At 40.4% G+C, this 20,959-nt stretch overlaps 1 protein-coding gene across 8 annotated transcripts in view; it reads right to left on the bottom strand.

Annotated features, from left to right (window-relative positions):
- FRYL (FRY like transcription coactivator) overlaps positions 1–20,959 on the bottom strand; it is a 204,614-nt gene that overhangs the window by 112,161 nt on the left and 71,494 nt on the right. For all 8 annotated transcript variants that reach the window (XM_070757172.1, XM_070757171.1, XM_070757166.1 and 5 more), the window contains exons 2-11: positions 20,737–20,936; positions 18,979–19,032; positions 16,806–16,945; positions 15,800–15,896; positions 15,367–15,446; positions 13,916–13,996; positions 13,326–13,494; positions 4,163–4,255; positions 3,412–3,510; positions 2,686–2,787 (exon numbers count right to left, since the gene is read on the bottom strand). In XM_070757172.1, the coding sequence (XP_070613273.1) occupies positions 2,686–2,787; positions 3,412–3,510; positions 4,163–4,255; positions 13,326–13,494; positions 13,916–13,996; positions 15,367–15,446; positions 15,800–15,896; positions 16,806–16,945; positions 18,979–19,032; positions 20,737–20,856 (1,035 nt within the window). In that variant the 5' untranslated portion in view covers positions 20,857–20,936. The remainder of the gene's footprint in view (positions 1–2,685; positions 2,788–3,411; positions 3,511–4,162; positions 4,256–13,325; positions 13,495–13,915; positions 13,997–15,366; positions 15,447–15,799; positions 15,897–16,805; positions 16,946–18,978; positions 19,033–20,736; positions 20,937–20,959) is intronic.

Genomic DNA, 20,959 nt, shown 5'->3' with positions numbered 1-20,959 from the left:
CAGTTAAAACAATTAATCATGGAACAACTTGCCTCCAGAAGTTGTGACTACTCCAACACTGGAAGTTTTTGAAAAGAGATTAGATAGCCATTTGTCTGAAGTGATGTAGAGCCGTGATGACGAACCTATGACATGCGTGTCACAGGTGGCGTATGGAGCCATCTCTGCAGGCATACGAGCCAACGGGCAGGTCAATTCCACCACACATGCCCGCCAGCTAATTTTCGGATCTCTGCTGGGATATGTGCGCACATGCACAGAGCATAGGGAGTGTGAACATGCACAGGGGTGGAGGTTGCGTGAACATGTATGCAGGGAGTGCACACCCCTGTGGCCTGTTTTTAGTTCCAGGAGGCTTCAGGGAGGCCTGCTAGCCCAAAAACGGAGGTTGAGTGCGCATGCATGGGGATTGTCGTGGGTGTGGGGTCGTTTGTGTATGTGCGGGGCCTGCATGGGACATTGTATTATGGGTGCTGGAACTTGTGCATACTCTCTCTCGCGCGCGCGCCTGCGCGTTCAGCACCCAAAGAAAAAAGATATTCACCATCACTGGTGTAGGTCTTCCTGCCTAAGCAGGGGGTTGAAGTAGAAAATCTCCAAGGTCCCTTCCAACTCTGTTCATTACTTATTTGACCCCTATGGCAATCATTAAGTGTTGTACCACATGATTCCTGACAAATCTATATTTTCTTTTATGTACACTGAGAACATATGCACCAAAGACAAATTCCTTGTGTATCCAATCACACTTGGCCAATAAAGAATTCTATTCTATTCTATTCGTAGTTGACTTAAGATTCTGCAATCTTTAAAATCTCTCCCTCCCATCCCATTGTTCAATCAATTTGTTCCAATTCTTGAAAACCTAGACAAGTCCCTGCAGGGGTTTTTTGGCATTTTTTTCCCCAGATGTAGTTTGCCATTGTCACCTTCGCAGGGCTGAGACATAGTGAATACTTTGTGCCTAAGGAAAGATGTGAATTCACACTCTCCTGATTTATAGCTTGACGTCTTAACCACTACACCAAACTGCCTCGTTTGCTCTTAACCTCCCATTAAAATACAAACGGCTTGATATTTTAGCATCCAACTTGGGGCAATAAATAAATAAATAAACAAACAAACAAAGTAAGGAAATGCAGCTCCTAGCTGCAAAAACATTGGCAATCTTTGGTCAACATCAGAACTCAAGGAGTCTCTTGGCTTCCACAGGAAAACAATATTTAAAAAGGACTCGTGACCAAATTCAACTTCTCCTAAGTAAATTTCTAAATAACTGGAATTCCAATGGATAAAATGAACACAGGCAATATGAAAAATCAATTCTAAGAAATAGGCAGGAATAGGTTATTCTATCTTAAAATAGCTTCATATTACAAGCCTTATGAATAGGCATCAAATAGGTTCACAAGTTGTTGCGAACTAGAAGCATTGTATTCTTGCCTGATAATGTTACCTAATTGCAATCAAACCATTTGTTACCATCTGTAAACATCAAGCTCAGAGAACACCAAGGACTCTACCCTCAGTTCAATCCCGAGTTACAAATATTCTCTTTTATGGGAGTCTTACATTTTTTAAAAAATAAATTTTTAAATTATTTTTCGTCATTGTACATCGTACATATACCTTAATTCATAACAAAATATACATAGTTTTGCATGTCTATTTAATAAAACATAAACCAACATCCTGATTTGCACCTTTTATACTTTGATTACCCATCTGTTTTCTCCTTTATGTCACATCACTCCCCTCCCTCTTCCTTTTCCCTATCACTCCCCTCCCTCTCCCTTTTCCCTATCACTCCCCTCCCTCTCCCTTTTCCCTCTACCTTTTTTCTCCTTCTCTCCCAACTTTCCAACTTCCCTCCTCTTCTCTTCGTCCCTTCCTTCTCTACTTCCTTTTCTCCCTCTTATATCTAGTCACAATCCATCTCATAGTTAACAGAAAAGTAACTTATACCCCTAAATCCATTTAATTATCGGTGCAACCCTTAAAACTTTTTTTTCTGGTATCCATATCTATCCATATATGTTATATTTTCCTAGGTATTAACTACTAATGTTGCCTCAACTATTTAATTTTGTCACCTGGATCAACCACCTTTAATTTTCTATTTTCCTCCAATTTAATCAATGTTACTTGTCTTCTATACATATTCATTTTCTAATCAGTCATAAAATTTCTCCCACACTTTACAATATTCAGAGTCTTCCTTATCTTTAATTTGCAATGTCAAATCTATTCACTTCTGCACAATCCAGTATTTTTTTGATTATCTCCCTTTGAAAAGGGGCTTATGTTGCTTTCCATTTTTGCACAAATGCAAACTTTGTATTTACAAAGAATTGTATACGAATAATTGTAATTATATGAATAATTAAAAATGTATCTTTATTAAATTTCTCTGGTAATATACATCTGGTTTAACTTTATACGTCGTTTCCATATTTTTTCTATCCATATTTGAATTGACTTTGGCTTCAGCACATGTCCACCACTTATGATAAAATGAACCCGGTATTTGCTGACATTTCCAACATTTCATAGATTTATCTTTAAACATTTTAGCTATACTTCCCTTACATTAATTTTATACGGACATTATTCTGTGGTTAATGTAGATTGAGAATACAGTATTATTTACTAAATCAGACAGGAGTGTGTTGAAACAGTCCTTACCTTCAAATGAGACAGACAATTCTGTAGGAAGATATGCCAGTTATTTAGAAAAAACTGCTTCTGACTGACACATAACAAACAGGTGATCAATGGATATAAAGCCTGTGAGAGAGGAACAATTTGTTTCAACTTTCAGAAAAAGAAAAAATAACAGGGCTGGGTTATTAAGCATGCAAACCCAGCCACTGTAAACTTGTAAAAAATGATTAAAGGACTAATGAACTGTATATACAAACTATGGTGCATTCAACAAAGTGTGGTTAAACAAACCAGAGTTTGGTAAATATTTGGCGGTATTTATGATTGCATTCTTACATTAGCCAAGATAATAGCATTTAGACTTATATACTACTTCACAGTACTTTACAACCTAAGAGGTTTAAAGATGCTCAGCAAACAGACCTACCCAGGTCCATTTTAAACCAATATGGGAAAACAGCTTTTCTCTTCAAACAAAACTTAACATAGATTTGGCACCTAAGAACGTTTTCTAAACATCAGTTTACCCTACTGAAAATGCTTCCTTCAATTGCTATACATATAGAGAACCAGTCCATAATATTAAATAATTTGATTAAGATTGGATGAAAATAACTTCAGTTTAAAATATCCTATCAAGAAAAAAACCCTTATAGTTCTCTGTCAAATTCTGATCCCAGATATTTGCTATGTGACATGCTATCAAATTACATATACTGTATTTTAGACAAAAATTAAACAAAATACCAATGAATGCTTCTTTCTTGAGCTCAGCTCAAAAGTTGTCTGATAGAGCATCTCCACAAAATTTTTCAGGCATGGCACATTCACTTCATTTTTAACAGCCTAGAATCAAAAGAAACAGATTCCCACTATATCTTCAAGGATAAAGGTAATAACACAGGAAATGATACAAAGCATGAGAGTCATGTAATACTTTCTCACAGATTTAAATCCTGCTGTTAAAAATAATTCAGTAATACAACAAAACACTTAGTCCAAGTCCAAACACTTTAAAAATCATAAATAGGGAAAAAAAACCAACAAGAACAGAGAGACAAGGAGAACAGCTGTACTGTTCTGTTCATTTACTTTACATTATTATTATTGTTGTTGTTGTTGTTTTGTTGTTACTATTATAATTATAATTATATTTGTATGCCGCCTTTATCCGAAAACACGGGGCAGCTTTAATTTTATTAATTTCATTAGTTTGTATGCTAGAAATGGGGAGAGGGGGGAGTTTTCATTGAATTGTGAGAAGGTGAATTTTGGCTTTAATTTTACAAGTAAACCCAATCATGGATTTTTTTTAAAATCACATATTTGGTTTTTTAAAAGAATTAAACTACCTTCATCATTATTTGTATAGCAAGATACACTTAAATACAAAAAATTGGGTTTTTCAGACCTGCAAACTCCATTTGGAGAGAAAGTGTCTCTACTTTTGATAAATATCATATATTGTATTTGTGAAATCATAATAAATTCTACTTACAGCAGCAACAGGGATGAGAATTTCTACAAACAAACCAGCAAGTGAATGCTTTATGTCTTTATCTTTTACCTCCAGAAAATACTGTGCACATTCCTGCGAAAAAATAGCAATCAAATTTCTGTTGTAAACTATTTTCTTCAGTAAGAATAAATGAAAACAAAACCTATTGCAGATAAAAGGACTAGATACAGGTAACAAAATAGTCCAGTTTAAACTGGAATGAATTTGGAAACCTTCAACAGTTTTATTCTATAAATAAGCTGAAGCTGATTTTTTCCTATGCAAATAGCTGAAGAAACTTTTTTGGAATATCATTTTAAAGACAAAATTGTTGAAACTTTCCAAATGATTGGCTTTCCATCATTATATTTGCTCTTTATGATATAATTCAGGAATTTATAGCCAATCTCTAGCTATGGATAAGTGCATTCAGGAAGTACTTCCCAGAACCCAAGAGTAAAATCCTATTTGGAAACTTATGAGAAAACAAGAAGAATTTTTTTTAAATCAACTTCATTCAAACCTTCCCAAAGAACTACATAAGATTAACTTTCTTTGAATTTAGATTTCTCCTGTCTTTCTGGTATTCCCCTAATATGCCTATCATTCCGTTTTTGGAGGGATATTCATTAGTCACCATGCATAAATCATTAGATTACTAGTTGTAGTGTTATACATGAACAATCTTTACTGGGAATAAATAATGTGTAAAACACTATGTAATTTGAATTTTATTTCAGATATGTTAGGATTAGAATTCAAGAATTCCTAGTCAACAGCGTTGGGCTGATAATCACGTAGGAGAAAGTTTATCAGGTTTGTGCTGATAATCAGGTAGGGGACTTTTCCAAGTTAGGTTTAATCTGCTGATTTTCTTTTAACTTTTTAAATGCTGGAGAAGTTTCAACTATCTAGCACAGAAGTGTCAAACTCAAGGCCTGTGGGCCTGATTCGGCCCATGGGGTGCTTATCTAGTCCATGAGGCTGGGCGGGAAATATCAATGGACTGGCCTGCAGTGCCTCTGCTGGTCAAAACAGGCTGCATGCAGGCCTCCATGATTATTATTATTATTTATTCGATTTTTATGCCGCCCTTCTCCTTAGACTCAGGGCGGCTTACAACATGTTAGCAATAGCACTTTTTAACAGAGCCAGCCTATTGCCCCCACAATCCGGGTCCTCATTTTACCCACCTCGGAAGGATGGAAGGCTTAGTCAACCTTGAGCCGGTGATGAGATTTGAACCACTGACCTTCAGATCTACAGCCAGCTTCAGTGGCCTGCAGTTTAAGTTTAAGTTTAATCAGATTTGTATGCCGCCCCTCTCCGCAGACTCGGGGCGGCTGTACGCAGTACAGCACTCTACCTACTGCGCCACACCGGCTCATTTTGGTCGGTAAAATAGGCGTTGATTGCTTACCTGAACGCCTCTTCTCGTACGGTGAGTGGGTACAGCAGTCACATGGGTTGCTCCTGTCCAATCCGGTGGGACTGAGCCTAGTATTAAAAAAGCCTGCTGGATCCGCCCCTTCCCCAGAATTCGCGAATCCGTAGACTAGGCTCAGTTGTGAAGCTCAAAGGTGTTCATCTCTCATGTGTTAGTAGAAAGGTAGAAAGAAGGTGATAGAGATGACGTACACCACACAAAGGGAGGGAGGTGACTGCTGTACCCACTCACCGTACGAGAAGAGGCGTTCAGGTAAGCAATCAACGCCTATTCTCCGTACTAAAGGAGTGGGTCCAGCAGTCACATGGGACATACCCAAGAGATAGGTCCCTAGGGCGGGGTTAGATTGCCCTTGTGAGAAATAACGGATTGGAGTATCCTTCTGCCGAAGGCAGCATCTGCTGAGGAGTACGTATCTATTTTGTAGTGCCTGATGAAGGAATTTGGCGAGGCCCAAGTGGCTGCTTTGCACACTTCTTCCAACGGAGCTTGAGTTGCCCAAGCGGCAGATGTGGCAACACTTCTGGTAGAGTGCGCGGTGATATTCCATGGAATAGGAAGGGAAGCTGACTCATAAGCTTTTGCAATGGTGCCGCTGATCCAACGGCCAATTACAGATGATGATGCTTTGGCTCCCAGGGATCTGGGATGGTAGGTCACGACAAGTGCCTCAGACCTTCGAAAGGTCTTGTGTGTTGGATATAAATCTTTAGCGCTCTTGTGAGATCCAGAGTGTGCCATCTAATTGCCAAGGGATGCTCTAGTTGGAGACAGAAAGAAGGAAAGACAATATCCTGGGATCTGAGGAACATGGAACTAACCTTGGGTAGAAAGGTGGGATCCAGTCGCAGAACCACTTTGTCCTGGTGGAACTGACAGAGGTCCTGTCTGATAGAAAGGGCTGCCAACTCAGAGATGCGTCGGGCGGATGAAATCGCCACCAGGAAAACTACCTTGAAATATAGGTACCTGAGGGACGCAGATTTCAGGGGTTCGTAGGGTGCCTGAGTAAGGGAATATCGAACCCGTGGCAAGTCCCAGGAAGGATATCTGTGGACCTTAGAGGGCCTGATGTTGGCCACTCCGCTGAGAAATTCTTGGACTTCCGGAAAGGAGCGGAGAGACTGCCTGCGAGGTCCCGCCAAGACAGAAGCGATAGCAGCTCATTGGCGACGGATGGATCTGGTGGAGAGACCTTGGTGGAGAACCTACATTAGGAAGGCAATTATCCTGTGGATGGGAAGACACAGGGGAGATAAGTCCTCCTGAGAGCACCACTGGTGGAATTTGGACCACGTGCGGTCGTATATCCGGCTGGTAGACCTACTTCTAGATTTAAGGATGATTTCCACTGTGTCAGGGTCGTATCCTCGCAGGTCTAGGTCTCTCCTGATAATAGCCAGACAGTGAGGTGGAACCACTCCGGGTCTGGATGAAAAGAGGCTCCCTGCCGCAACATATCGTCCGAAACGGGGAAACGCCCGGGAGCCTGCGCGGACAGCTTCTGAAGATCCGCAAAACATGGCCTGCGGGGCCAATGGGGGGCTATTAGAATTACTTGGGCCTTCTCCAGAATAATTTTGTGGTCTGGAAGAATTGGGATTGGAGGAAAAACGTACGGTAGCCCTGGAGACCAAGAGGACCTGGGAACATTGATCTCTTCCGCTCTCGGGGATGGAAACCTTGAGGAGGAGCGAGGGAGCTGGGCATTGACTTTGACGCAAATAGATCCAGCACTGGAAGGCCGAATCTGAGGCAGATTGGGTGGAACAGTGCGTGATGGAGACTCCACTCTCCTGGATCTATGGTCGCCCGCGAGAGCCAGTCCGCTTGGACATTGAGACTGCCCGAGATGTGGTCTGCTAGAAGCGACTGGAGATGTTCCTCCGCCCAAAGCCCTAATTTTAGGGCCTCCCTCATGAGAGACTTGGATCTTGTGCCTCCCTGTCTGCAGATGTGACTCTTTATGGCTAAGTTGTCGGCAAGAATCAGCACATGCTGGTTGGAGATGTGAGGATTGAATTGTTTTAGGGCTAAAGACACTGCTCTGAGTTCTAGCCAATTGATGGGCCTGGAAGCTTCCTCTGGTGACCACGTGCCTTGGGCTATTAGGCCCTGGTCAGGGGCACCCCAGCCGGATAGGCTGGCATCTGTGGTGACCACAAACTGGTCCGGGCACCTGAAAGGAGATCCCTTGTTTAGGACTGGAGAAATCCACCCCTTGAGGAATCTGCGAACTGTCGGAGGGATGGCGATGCGACGAGTGAGTTGCTGTGCCCCGATCTCTGGAATGGTAACAGAAGCCACTGTAGTTCCCTAGCATGGAGACGAGCCCAGGGAACGATGCCAACGCATGACACCATCTTCCCCAGCAGGGAAGATAGGGTGACAAAGGGGGCAGATTGCTGAGATAGAATGCGAGCAATGAGATCCAACATACTGTGTTTTCTCTCGGGAGAGAGAAAAACCTGGGATATTTCAGAGTTAAAGGTAGTTCCCAGATGTAGAATAGAAGTAGTTGGGATAAGGTGGCTCTTTTGAAGTTAATAGAAAAAAACCATGGTTCTGAAGGACCGACATAGTGGAAGAGAGATCTGCAACCACTCCATCCCTAGAGTCTCCATGAACTAAAATGTCATCTAGATAACATAAAATAAGGAGGGGCGTGGCCCGGATATGAGCCGCCAAGAAACCCAAGAGCTTAGAAAAGACTCTGGGAGCCGATGAGGGCCCAAATGGCATGGCCGTATACTGGAAATGTTTGCCTTGAAGGTAAAACGTAAGAATTTCCTGTGGCCTGTGGTAATGGGGAAATGTAGGTGGACCTCTGTAAGATCCAGGGAAACCATGAAATCCCCAGGGTGCAGGGCGGCTAGGATGGAGGATAGGGAATGCATTTTAAATAACCTATACCTAATGAATAGGTTCAATTTTTTTAAGGTCTAGAATGGCTCTCCAGCCTCCAGAGGTCTTAGGAACCATGAAGAGGATGGAGTAAAAGCCTGAGCCTCTCAGGAGAGAGGGGACCGGTTGGAAAGCTCTAATAGCTAACAAATGGGAGATAGCTTCCTTCATTCGGAAACAAGATGAAGAAGAGCTTGCTTAGGGGGGAAATGAACTCTAAGTGAAGGCCCTGTTCTGTAATGTCGATGACCCAGGGATCCTGACAAGAACGGTGCCAGGCAGAGGAAAAACCAAGCCCGGCGACCTCCAATAGGGAAGGATGGATACTCACCATCTGGACTTCTTGGAAGCTCTGGAAGAGGAGGATCCTCTCTGGTAACGGGAACCCCTGCCCTAGAGATACTAGGTTGGGTTCGAAAACGAGGGGAATACTGACCTGGATTCCTTTGAAAAGCGAAGCCTTGAACCTAGGACTGTGGTTTAGGGGCCTTCTTGGTGGTAGGGCCCAAGACCCTTTTCTTATCCTTGGTCTCTGTAAGGAGAGGGTCCAGGAGATCTCCGAAAAGGAGATTGCGTTTCAGAGGACCCCTGGCAAGTTGCCACTTCTGTCTTGCTCCCGCTTGCCAGGGACGGAGCCATAGAAGTCTTCTGGCCGTAGTGGAGGCCGCTATTGACCTGGCTGCAAACCTGGAAGATTGGAGAGTAGCATCCGCTATGTATTGGGCAGCTGCGAAGATTTTGTTGAAATCTTGTTGACCTCGAAGGTCATCTGGAGGCAAGTGTTGTTGGAGCTGGCGAAGCCACAAGAGCATAGCTCTGGAGAAGAAGGATGCTGCCGCTGCACTCTTAATGGCCCATGCGTCTGCGAAGAATCCTCTCTTGAGCATTTGCTCAAGGCGCTTGTCTTCAGGACGGAGGACCTCCTCTGCTTCACCAGGCATGGCAGCTGACGAATGCAGGGTCTTAACCGGCTCATCTGGTTTAGGACAGGTGAGCAGCTCCTTGTAAGAGGGGGAGAGCTTGTACAACTTCTTGTCCTTAGAAGTGGGGGAGAAGCCAGAGGTAGGATGGTCCCACTGCTTAAGCAGGGCGTCCCTAAATAGTTTGGGCATAGGAATTACCTCATTGTCTTCCTGTTCATCCATGAAATAAGGAAGATTTTTCTCCGGAGGGTCTGTGGAAGGAGTGGCCTGCTTTTTCTGTGCGGCTAGCCCCGTAGATGCCCTTGCCTTGAGAAGGAGATTTTTGAAGAGCTGCGATGGAAATAAAGCAGCTGGGGCTGGTATCTTAATTTGAGATTCCTCATCTTCCGACAGACGTTGAAAGGGGACATCATCCTCCTCTGCATCCACGTCCTCTTCATCAGAGGAATCAAAATCCTCTGTGAGTGGGGCTCTGTAGGAAGAAGGAGAACCCACGGGACGGGAGGGGCGAGGTAGAGAATGAGACAAGGAAGGAACATTGAAAGCCGAGAGTTTAGCATCAATGGTTTTAGTCAAGACAGACAATATAGGCTGAAACTCCGGAGACAAGGTAGAAATATCAGCCGGAAAATTAGAGGGATCCCTGAAGGCCTGAGAAGGATCTGGCTGGGAGGAATCCTCAGTAATATCTGGCTCCTCTGGACCTAAGCCCCATAAGTTAGGTTGGGGTGGATTTAGGTTTGGCTCATCCAGAGAAAGCACAGGAACCCCAGAGAGAGGCAAATTAGAAGCCCCCGGGGGGGTTGAATGCACTTGGGCCTGCACCTTTAAACGTTTGGCTGATTTATAATATATTTTTTGTAGGGCTAGGTCCCTTCTCTTCTCAGCCCTAGTGGTCTTAGCCAGGGAATGGGCCCCTGAAGAAGAGTAGGAAGAGGCCTGGGGGATATTAGATTCATCACTAGTAGGCCTAACCTCTTTGGGACCTTTATTTGTGCCTCTCTTGGGAAAAGAAGCCATAGTCTGAACAAATTACAGAAGACAAGGCTAGAGCCAAGAAAATAGGGGGGAGAAGGATTTTGTGAGCTTTCCCAAGAGGAGAAATGACCCTGCTCCTAGGCCCAGGAGCGGCTGCGGCTTAGGGCCAATCTGGACGGAACCAGAGTTCGTGTCCCTAAATGCAGCGTGGCAGGCCTCACGAAACTTAAATTAAGAAGAAAAAACCAAGGCACACTGGTTGGAGGCCACTTCCGTGGAGAATAGGCCTGAGGGACTCACAGCAACTCCAGGGTCAAGCGGCGGACTGAACGCACTAATGGCTGACCAAGCCGGGCAAAACCGAAAGTGCGAGTTACAGGGCACGAGAGCCTTCGCGCCAAATCAACCGCTCCGTATCTGTTACAAACGGAGGGGAAAACTAAGTCCGGGAGACGGTTAAGTCCCACACCGCGGGAGGTAAATAGCCCTTGATAATTTATGACTGTGGCTTGCCTCGGCAGGACCTCCAGGCCGTGGGAATATGTAAAATTCCGAGCCGGCCCCAGCACAGCACAGAGGGAAAAGACCGGGAATTGGCTGTGCCGCTACTCCTCCCCCAACTCGAAGCCCTGTAGGGCTGAGAAAAAAACCACTGCCGGCAAGCTAAAATAATGGAAATTTCTTACTGTTTTTGAAGAAAGGAGTCGAAGGGAAGGTGTTTGAGAGAGAACGAGCTATCACACGACCGTGAAGGATCACGGACTGAGCGAATTCTGGGGAAGGGGCGGATCCAGCAGGCTTTTTTAATACTAGGCTCAGTCCCACCGGATTGGACAGGAGCAACCCATGTGACTGCTGGACCCACTCCTTTAGTACGGAGAATGCTGCAGGAGGCACTCTGTCTCACTCTCTCTCACACACACACACACACTCCCTCGCTCACCTGCTCATGGAGAACTACAATGCTGATCTGGCCCTCAAAGAAATCCAGTTTGACACCCCTGATCTAGCACGTCACACCTCTAACCTATGAGTTGCACTGGTTACCAGAATGTTTCTATGTTCAATTCAAAATGACAGTATAACTTGTAATGGCATAGTCCCTTCTTAGTATGGGACTGGGTTATTTGAGGGACCACTTTTCCTGGATCCCATTAGATATAGCAGGAGTCGCATGTTCAGATCCAAACTGGTGAAAAATACCAAGTAAATGGGGCCTAGGAAGAGAGATTTTTTCTATATCATCCCTCTGGATATCTGACTGGAAAAAACATATACCGTATATACTCGAGTATAAGCCGAGTTTTTCAGCCCAAAAAATGGGCTGAAAAACACAACCTCGGCTTATACTCGGGTCATTGACAAAGTCACCACACGAGGGCGCCATTGCTTGAGCCAGAGCGAGGAGGCACCAGCTTTTGTCCCCTCTCGCACGCCGTAGTTCCTCTCCCTGGCTCAAGCAAAGGAGGCAGCCATTTGCTCCAACTGAGAGGGGAAAAAAGCAATGGGAAGCCGGTGAGGTCGTGTGTGTGTGTGTGTGTGTGTGTGTTTGTGTGCATGCCCCCTCTCCCCCCCACCGTGAAAAAAGCCAGCTACCTCTTGCTGAAACCCAGAGGCTTTTTTTTTTACTCCCTGTGTGTATTTGTCAACAGGTTTACAGTAACTATTCCTTGCTCTCTCTGCATTGCCCTTAGTTGGATTAAAAAGGCCCCCTGCTGTCAGATTCTCCTCCCCCTCCTTTGAAAGGATTTAAACTGTTTAAAAAATGGTATTTTGTGGTAGTTGCTGTCCTTGCTTGGATAGGATCTAATAATGTGTTATGAGGCAGAGCTAGACAGGAATTCTTTTTCTATCTGTCTATCTTTCTATCTATCTATTTTTCTATCTATCTATTTTTCTATCTATCTATTTTTCTATTTTTCTATCTATCTATCTATCTATTTTTCTATCTGTCTGTCTGTCTGTCTATCTATCTTTCTATCTATATCTATCTGTCTGTCTATCTATCTATCTATCTATCTATCTGTATCTATTTCTATCTATCTATCTATCTATTTTTCTATCTTTCTATCTATCTATTTTTCTATCTATCTATTTTTCTATCTGTATCTATTTCTATCTATCTATCTATCTATCTATCTATTTTTCTGTCTGTCTGTCTGTCTGTCTATCTATATCTATCTATCTATCTATCTATCTATCTATCTATCTATCTATCTATCTATCTATCTATCTGGTTTTCTATGCTGATAACCTCACAGCAGCTAATGCTGAAGCTCTTTTTGGATACACTTATTTATTTGTTTGTTTGTTTGTTTATTTATTTAATTGGATTTGTATGCCATCCCTCTCCAAGGACTCAGGGTGGCTCACAGCATATATAAAAACAGAACAATAATGTAAATCCAATTAATGATTAGAAGGAATCCAGTTTTGAAGGATTTTAACTCTTAGGTTTTAGCTTTGTTGCTGATTGAGCTACTTTTTTTACTTTTTAATTTATTGTTAATATTGTTAATTTGTTTACCTTCTTTTAAATTTACAGAGCTAGTTTACTGGTTTTCTTTAAAATAAATATTCTAAAACATGTCTCAATTAATGTAATTTTATTGTTTTCCATTTTTATAAGTTACCAGTAGCCACTGCATTTTCTAACCTCGGCTTATACTCGGGTCAATACGTTTTCCCACTTTTTGTGGCAAAAATTGGTGCCTCGGCTTATACTCGGGTCGGCTTATACTCGAGTATATACGGTATTTAATGTTCTTTTATCTCTGTCTCCACTTTACTATGCTTTATTTCTTTTTCTACTTAATTTTAGGAACTATATAGCAACAACCTGCATTTTGTGTATCTTGTAAAGCATAAACTGAGGAAGGATAATAACTATTAATATGATGAAATAGTTTACCTGCATGAATTGAAATGATGCTTCAAAATCTTCCACAGGGTACATTTTTACTCTGAAAAACTTCATCCCCATAATCAAGCTGATGATGCTTTGTACCACATGAGGGCTCTGTTCCTTTTGCCTCAGTTCCTTTAATTCTGTAACAAATTTTTTTCTAACAGCTTGAAATCTAAGTCAAAAAATAGCAAGATTTTAAAAAAGAATGGATCAAATGGTTTCCTGTAAAAGGTAAATAATAAAATAAAACAATCATTTTAAAACTATAGTTACAACCACACAAACAATGCCAGGCCATATTAGATTACATTAGCTATATCAATGATTTTAGCAGTGACATCATCAAAAACATCAAAAACCTTTCTTATGTTTGAGATAGGAAACAAACATTTTAAAAGAAAATAATCAAGGTGAATGCACTCACTAAGAAAGGTACATGCAAAATAATTTATCACTGTGACAATTGATAAGCAGATATTAATAGTTAATATTTGTTATGCTAAAAACACACCTGTGATAATTAACCATTTACAGTGACATATAAACTTATGGCCAAGGAGAATTTTTTAAATCTTGAAAAAGAAATTGCTTACTTTGATTGGGCAAGAACACCTATCACTTCTGCATATAAATCTGCAATGATATGGACATTTCCAGTGTTGGTCCCTGAATACCTACAATGGAAAGAAAAATCACAAATTTGATATTAGGATACAATTTAACACAATGCTGCACCTGCAAGTAGTCCTCAAGTTACAACCACAATTGGGACCTGAATTTCCATTATAACTTGTTGTGGTTGTGTATTCTGAATCAGACTCAATTTTACCAAATTTTGCATTATTCCTATAGCAACTTCTATTCTACTAGTTTTGCTCATCATTCCTTTCACCCATTTCCTCCCATGTTGACTGTATGACTGTAACTTGTTGCTTATATCCTAAGATTTTTTATTAATATTGCTTCTTCATTGCTTATTTGACCCCTATGACAATCATTAAGTGTTGTACCACATGATTCTTGACAAATGTATCTTTTATTTTATGTACGCTGAGAGCATATGCACCAAGACAAATTCCTTGTGTGTCCAATCACACTTGGCCAATAAAAATTCTATTCTATTCTATTCTAAAACAGCCCCAAGAATCATGTAACCTTTATAGAGGAAATTTCCCACATTTGAAACCATCTATTGTAGGTCAGTGATGGCAAACCTAGGGCACGCATTTCACAGGTGGCACATGGAGCCATAACTGAAGGCATGTGAGGCTTGCTTTATGTCAGCGCCAGCTGATTTTCTGCCTTCTTTTTCCAGTTTTTGCTCTTCCCAGGCTTTAGGAAAGCCTCCTGAAGCCTGGGGATGGCAGAAAACGGCCCAATCAGAAGATTGTTTCTGAACTTCCGGCTCGCCCATTGGCCCATTTTTTGCCATCCCCAGGCTTCAGGAGTCCGTAGGCTTCACTGAGGTCTATGTGCATGCCAGGGAGCAGCGCAGGGGTAATACGTATGCACAAGGGGGCAGCGTGGTGGTTGTATGCATGTGTGGGGAGAGGGCAGAGGTTTGGGCATGTGTGCGTATGCTAGAGCCCATGTGCGCACCCTTTGGCACCCGAGCTAAAAAAGGTTTACCGTCACCAATCAAGGTAACCATTGCTAATGTTGACTCTTAATTTTACTGTATCCACTCAGAGTTATTTATTAACTATTGTAATATTTTAGATATTTGTAAATCAGCATTGTAATACTTATTATGCGATTACTTTGTGATATAGGATGAGAAACAGTATTTGCATGTTCTTTTTTGTTATGATCTAGGTCTTTACAGGCCTTAATTTTATACAAACATTTTAAAGAATAAATTTAAACAAAGTCAATGGAATGGGTATTTGTTAAATCATGATGTTGTTTAGCAAAAAAAATGTAAGTAACAAGTGGAAGTGAAAAACATCTGCATTAGGGCAACTTTTCTGAGATACTGGAATAGTCAGTACTCACTCGTAAGTTAGAAATATTTAAAGATAATTGGTATCCTAAATATACTTACCCTTCCTTGTGTTTAAAGTGCTTGAAAGCCAAATTTAGAACTTCATGAACTAAAGGGTCAGGCACTGGATGAACAGGTATCTATAACAGAGAGGGCATGTACTGCTGATCTTTATTATGGCTTAGACATTTTATTGGAATGTGAATTGTCACTGCTATTGGATAAACGTATGTGCAAATATATACAGAAGGATATATTTTTATTTGGGATCTGAATAAATTAAATGACACGCTACAATTCTGAACTCTTTCCCCCCAACAGAAATATTGATTTCATTTTATATTCATTACATTTTACAATGCACAATGTAAGAAAAAACCCACCTAGCTTTCTAATCCAGTATTCTACTCCATTTCTAAGCAGAATACAAAGACATTTCGCTGTTTTTGCAATTAAAAAATAGTGTATATGTGGCAGAAATTAAAGAGCTTACCTGTTTTAGAACTTCTACTAAAACTAAACAAAAAATAAAATCTACAGCTAAATCCCTTCGTTCAAGTAGATAATCTCTCTCTCGTTGCTGCTCATCTCTGAAACAAAAAATATCAGAGATATTTCACATAAGACAAGCTCCTTTCTCCAAACAGAAATACATGTAACTTTTTACGTATATGGACACAATCAAGAAATTTACACAAAATCTTTCTACACCAATGCCCATTGCCCATCTTCGTCCTGGAATTCCATACTACCCTTACAATCTGCTAGTCGCAAAAATAAAAAAATAGGAAAAAATCTATTAGGAAATTAAGCTCAGAGAAATACTCAGTTAATATACTATTCAAAGCAAAAGTCAGTACTGCTACTGTATTTAACTGAGCAAGGAAGTACGGTATATAATTTCCTAATTCTTAATATCTGATTTACATTTTCATTCAATTATATCAATAATTGATAATCTCTGACTGTACTGGTGGTACCAGCATGTACTGGTTTATTGTTTTTAGAAAGTTTACAATCTTCTTTAAATTAATTTTTCCAAACAAATTATTTTTGGTCTTTTGCAATTTTAAGTTGCAAGCTAGAATGGTCTACTCTTGCGTAGTTAAATTCATTCATCATAATATCGCTTTATTAATTCCATTCAACTATGACTACCGATATGAATTATCTGTTATTCATCTAATTATGAAGTTTAAAACAAATCTATATTTGTCTAGAGTATGCACTGCAGTAGTGGGTTCTAAATCCCATTGCTGCCCATTGACGCACGCATGCAGAAGTATCCCAGAGCCTTCTGTCGCTACTGGTTCACAGAACTAGCTGGACAGTAAGCCACTGCTGATTCACTGGGGTTGAATTTAGAGTTGACAGATGACAAACCTAATACATTAAGACCATGTTATTAAAGCTGACATTTATAAAATGTTGAATTATTCCAGGAATATGAATTAGAGGATGTAATTACCTACAGGTGTTTATCACTATAGCACACTCACCCCTTAGACTTTGTGCTGGACCGAGGCCTATATTCATAAGATTCATCTTCAGTTCCATTTTGGCGTTTGTACCAGTCAAACAAGGTGCGTAATAAGGAGGGGAGACAGTGCTCTGCTACTGAGCTCATAGAGCTTATCAACTATCAAGAGAAAATATTAAGGGTTTCCATAAAGTTATTAGTTTACATAATATCTTTTCCAGAACCTTCTCTCTTAGATATTTTGTGGATGGATGTACAAACTGTATTGCAGCCATAACACCATGACATCATCTGGCATTTTTACAGTGTAGCAAAAATCTCAACATATATTTATTCAAACTTAAACACCAAACCACATTAAATTATACTAGTTCTATATTCTCAAGCACTGCACTGTGATTCTTAATAGATAAATGAATTTGTATGACATATCCCATGATTTTCAAAAGATCAGCCTTTCTTTCTTTGACAGCAATTCATTTCTCATTCCACATTTTCTTTTGATTGGTTTAGCAGTAACTGTAGAAAAACGTGATTCACGCACTATGGTGCTTCCCCCAACAGAAACATTTCCATTCTGAAAGACTCAATATTTAAGATAGTGGACCACATTGGTTTTACAATCCCGTAACCTTCTACAGATATTCTTAGTACCAGTGATACCTTGTCTTACAAACTTAATTGGTTCCGGGATGAGGTTTTTAAGGTGAAAAGTTTGTAAGTTGAAACAATGTTTCCCATAGGAATCAATGGAAAAGCGATTAATGCGTGCAAGCCCAAAATTCACCCTTTTTGCCACCCGAAGTACCCATTTTTGCACTTCACTGGCAACGGAAGTCCGGAGGTGGGGTTTCCCACCGAAGGGAGCATCAGTTAAATCGCAGCATCGCAAAAATACCGAAGTCCTTGAAACCCCACCTCCAGATCTCTGTGTTTTTGCGATGCTGCAATTTCACTGAGGCTCCCCTCGCTGGGAAACCCCACCTCCAGACTTCCGTTGCCAGTGAAGCACCCATTTTTGCACTGCTGGGATTCCCCTGCAGCATCACAAAAACACGGAAGTCCAGAGGTGGGGTTTCCCGAATCCCAGCAGCGCAAAAACGGGTGTTTCGCTGGCAACGGAAGTCCGGAGGCGGGGCATCCCAGCAGCGGCGGTGGGTTTGTAAGGTGAAAATAGTTTGTAAGAAGAGGCAAAAAAATCTTAAACCTCGGGTTTGTATCTCAAAAAGTTTGTATGACGAGGCATTTGTAAGATGAGGTATCACTGTACTTGATACTAATACTAGAGCAATTTGTGCAGGTGCCAGAGACATTAAAATATTTCTCAGAAAAGCAATAATTTATACATCTTATAAATTAAATAATATAAAATTCTTTATTGATAATTTATAATGTAGAATTCTTTATATGTGATTTAAAGAATACTTGTATTCTAACAAAAAAAAATCTGTGGAAAAATACCAGTAACATAGAGACACACAAAGATCTGAGTTTAATTACTTATACCTGAGGCAATTTTAAAAAATAAATCTGTGGCTTTTTTCAAGAATTCTAATTATCTCCCAGCAGGATCACAATCCACAATTTGACAACTTCTAAATTATAGGTTAATATGTTTTTCTATTGGTAGTCAACATTTAGGCAGTGATAGAATCCCAGGTTGATATTAAAAACAGTCTTGATATAAGAAGATATAAGAAAGTTTATTACTTTCTCCAATAAACAAATGAATCAGTAAAATGTTTTTGACTCATGTATTTACTTGGGTTCTCTTTGTCTAGTTACAGGATTTGTGAGGAGAACAGATAACATTTAAGCTAAAACCTGTGCAAAAATACTGAAAATTCAAAAAGGTTCCCCAAATGTTTCAGCACTATTGTATCTTCTTTGGTGCAACTAAAGACTTCTAAACTAAGTAAAAACTCTTAAAATATTTCAAATATAAAATATCACAGAAACCTGCTATAATAATAATAATAATAATTATTATTATTATTATTATTATTATTATTATTATTATTAATTAGATTTGTATGCCGCCCTTCTCTGCAGACTCGGGGCGGCTCACAACTAGCCAACTAATGCAACTAAGTCTGCCCTAGGAAATGTACGAAGTGGATTTGTATGACCTCAGCTATTTAAACATCCTATCAAATACAGGTTTGTATGTTTTGAAAAGAAATTTTACCAACCTGATCAAATTGAAGATCTTCACCTCTCTGAAGAGATCTAGACAGGGGTTTTTCCTAAAATAGGAATAAGGCATTAAATTACATGTAGTACAAGCATTAAATGTTCCCAATATAAAATAATTCAAACTAGATTTAAATTTTTGAAATATAGATTTATGCTACATGGAAATACATTTACTACATACAACATGTTTAATGGTGTTGCTAAGAATGTTTATACGTAGACCCATCTTATTTTGCAAGTCAAAAATAAAATCATAAATATAATAACACCAAATTGCAACAAAAAAGTAGTTTAAAAGGGAATATTTTTAAAAATTATGTGATTAAGTTGATTTAGATAATCCGAGAGTACAAATAAATTTCAGAACAAATGAATACTGTAATGAATGCAATAGTGCTAATCAGATTTTAAAAATATATTATGATTCACCAGAAAACCAGGACTGGAAAATAGTGCGGGAAAGATGAAAATTAGCATGTATATTATATGTAAGAAAAACTGTACACTGCCACTATGAAACACTAAATAGTTCTTTTAGATTTCATGCCTTTTTTCACAAATAGTGAGAAAATTCTTGCTGAAACAAAAAGTTGAACTTCAACTAATCTTTAGAACTGATCCAACAAGACATGCTGCATTAATGTTACTAAAAGCTGCTCTGAGCCTTACAGATAACTCATGGAGGCCGTGGGGGGCAAAAAACGGATGTGCAGAGGCTAAAAACTTTTTTTTCTTGTTTTCCTCTTCAAATTCTAGGTGCATCTTAAATTCCAGTGTGTCTTATAGTCTTAAAAATACAGTAGTTTTATGTTAACACTCCTGCAACTCTGATCTTACAAGCAATTAGCTACCTGAATGAGAAAGGAAAAGACAGGAAATTTAACATTTCCTAGTACAGTGATACCTTGTCTTATAAACTTAATTGGTTCCGGGATGAGGTTCTTAAGGTGAAAAGTTTGTAAGACGAAACAATGTTTCCCATAGGAATCAATGGAAAAGCGATTAATGCGTGCAAGCCCAAAATTCACCCCTTTTGCCAGCGGAAGCGCCCATTTTTGCACTGCTGGGATTCCCCCTGAGGCTCCCCTCCAGGGCCCCTGGGGCTCTCCTTTGGACTTCTGTGTTTTTGCGATGCTTCAGGGGAATCCCAGCAGGGGAATCCCAGCAGGGGAATCGCAGCATTGCAAAAATGAGCGCTTTGCTGGCAACGGAAGTCCGGAGGTAGGGTTTTCAGTGAAATCGCAGCATCGCAAAAACACCAAAGTCCTTGAAACTCCACCTCCAGACCTTTGTGTTTTTGCGATGCTGCGATTTCACTGAGGCTCCCTCGCTGGGAAACCCCACCTCTGGACTTCCGTTGCCAGCGAAGCATCCATTTTTGCACTGCTGGGATTCCCCTGCAGCATCACAAAAACACGGAAGTCCGGAGGTGGGGTTTGCCATTGAGGGGAGCCTCAGGGGAATCCCAGCAGTGCAAAAACGGGTGCTTCGGCTGGCAACAGAAATCCGGAGGCAGGGCATCCCAGCGGCGGGGGTGGGTTTGTAAGGTGAAAATAGTTTGTAAGAAGAGGCAAAAAAATCTTAAACCCCGGGTTTGTATCTCGAAAAGTTTGTATGACGAGGCGTTTGTAAGACGAGGTATCACCGTACTTCATTGTGTATTACAGCTTTTCAGGGTTCTTTTTTTCCCCAAATTAAGATTAAATTGTTTAAGAAAAATATAAACTGAAAGAAGGCTGCATAACAGAACTCACCAAAGGTTCAGCCATTACAACTTCAATTTTCTTTTCAGCCTGAATAGCAAACTCAGTAAAGAGGCTCTTGATGACATATTCACCAGGTTTGACATCTGGATCAATGGTAATATTAGACATGATGACGCTTCTCTTTTCCCAAGTAGAATTGATGGCGGGAGAAATTCTGTGCTTAGTAATGGTTCTGGCTTGTGCTGACGCTAGAGGAAGAGAAAGATGGATC

This window comes from Erythrolamprus reginae, chromosome 7 (genome assembly GCF_031021105.1).
Source record: "Erythrolamprus reginae isolate rEryReg1 chromosome 7, rEryReg1.hap1, whole genome shotgun sequence".
In the NCBI taxonomy this organism is placed as follows: domain Eukaryota; kingdom Metazoa; phylum Chordata; class Lepidosauria; order Squamata; family Dipsadidae; genus Erythrolamprus; species Erythrolamprus reginae.
Note: the sequence above shows the minus strand (reverse complement) of the source record. Positions and strands in the feature narration are given on the sequence as shown.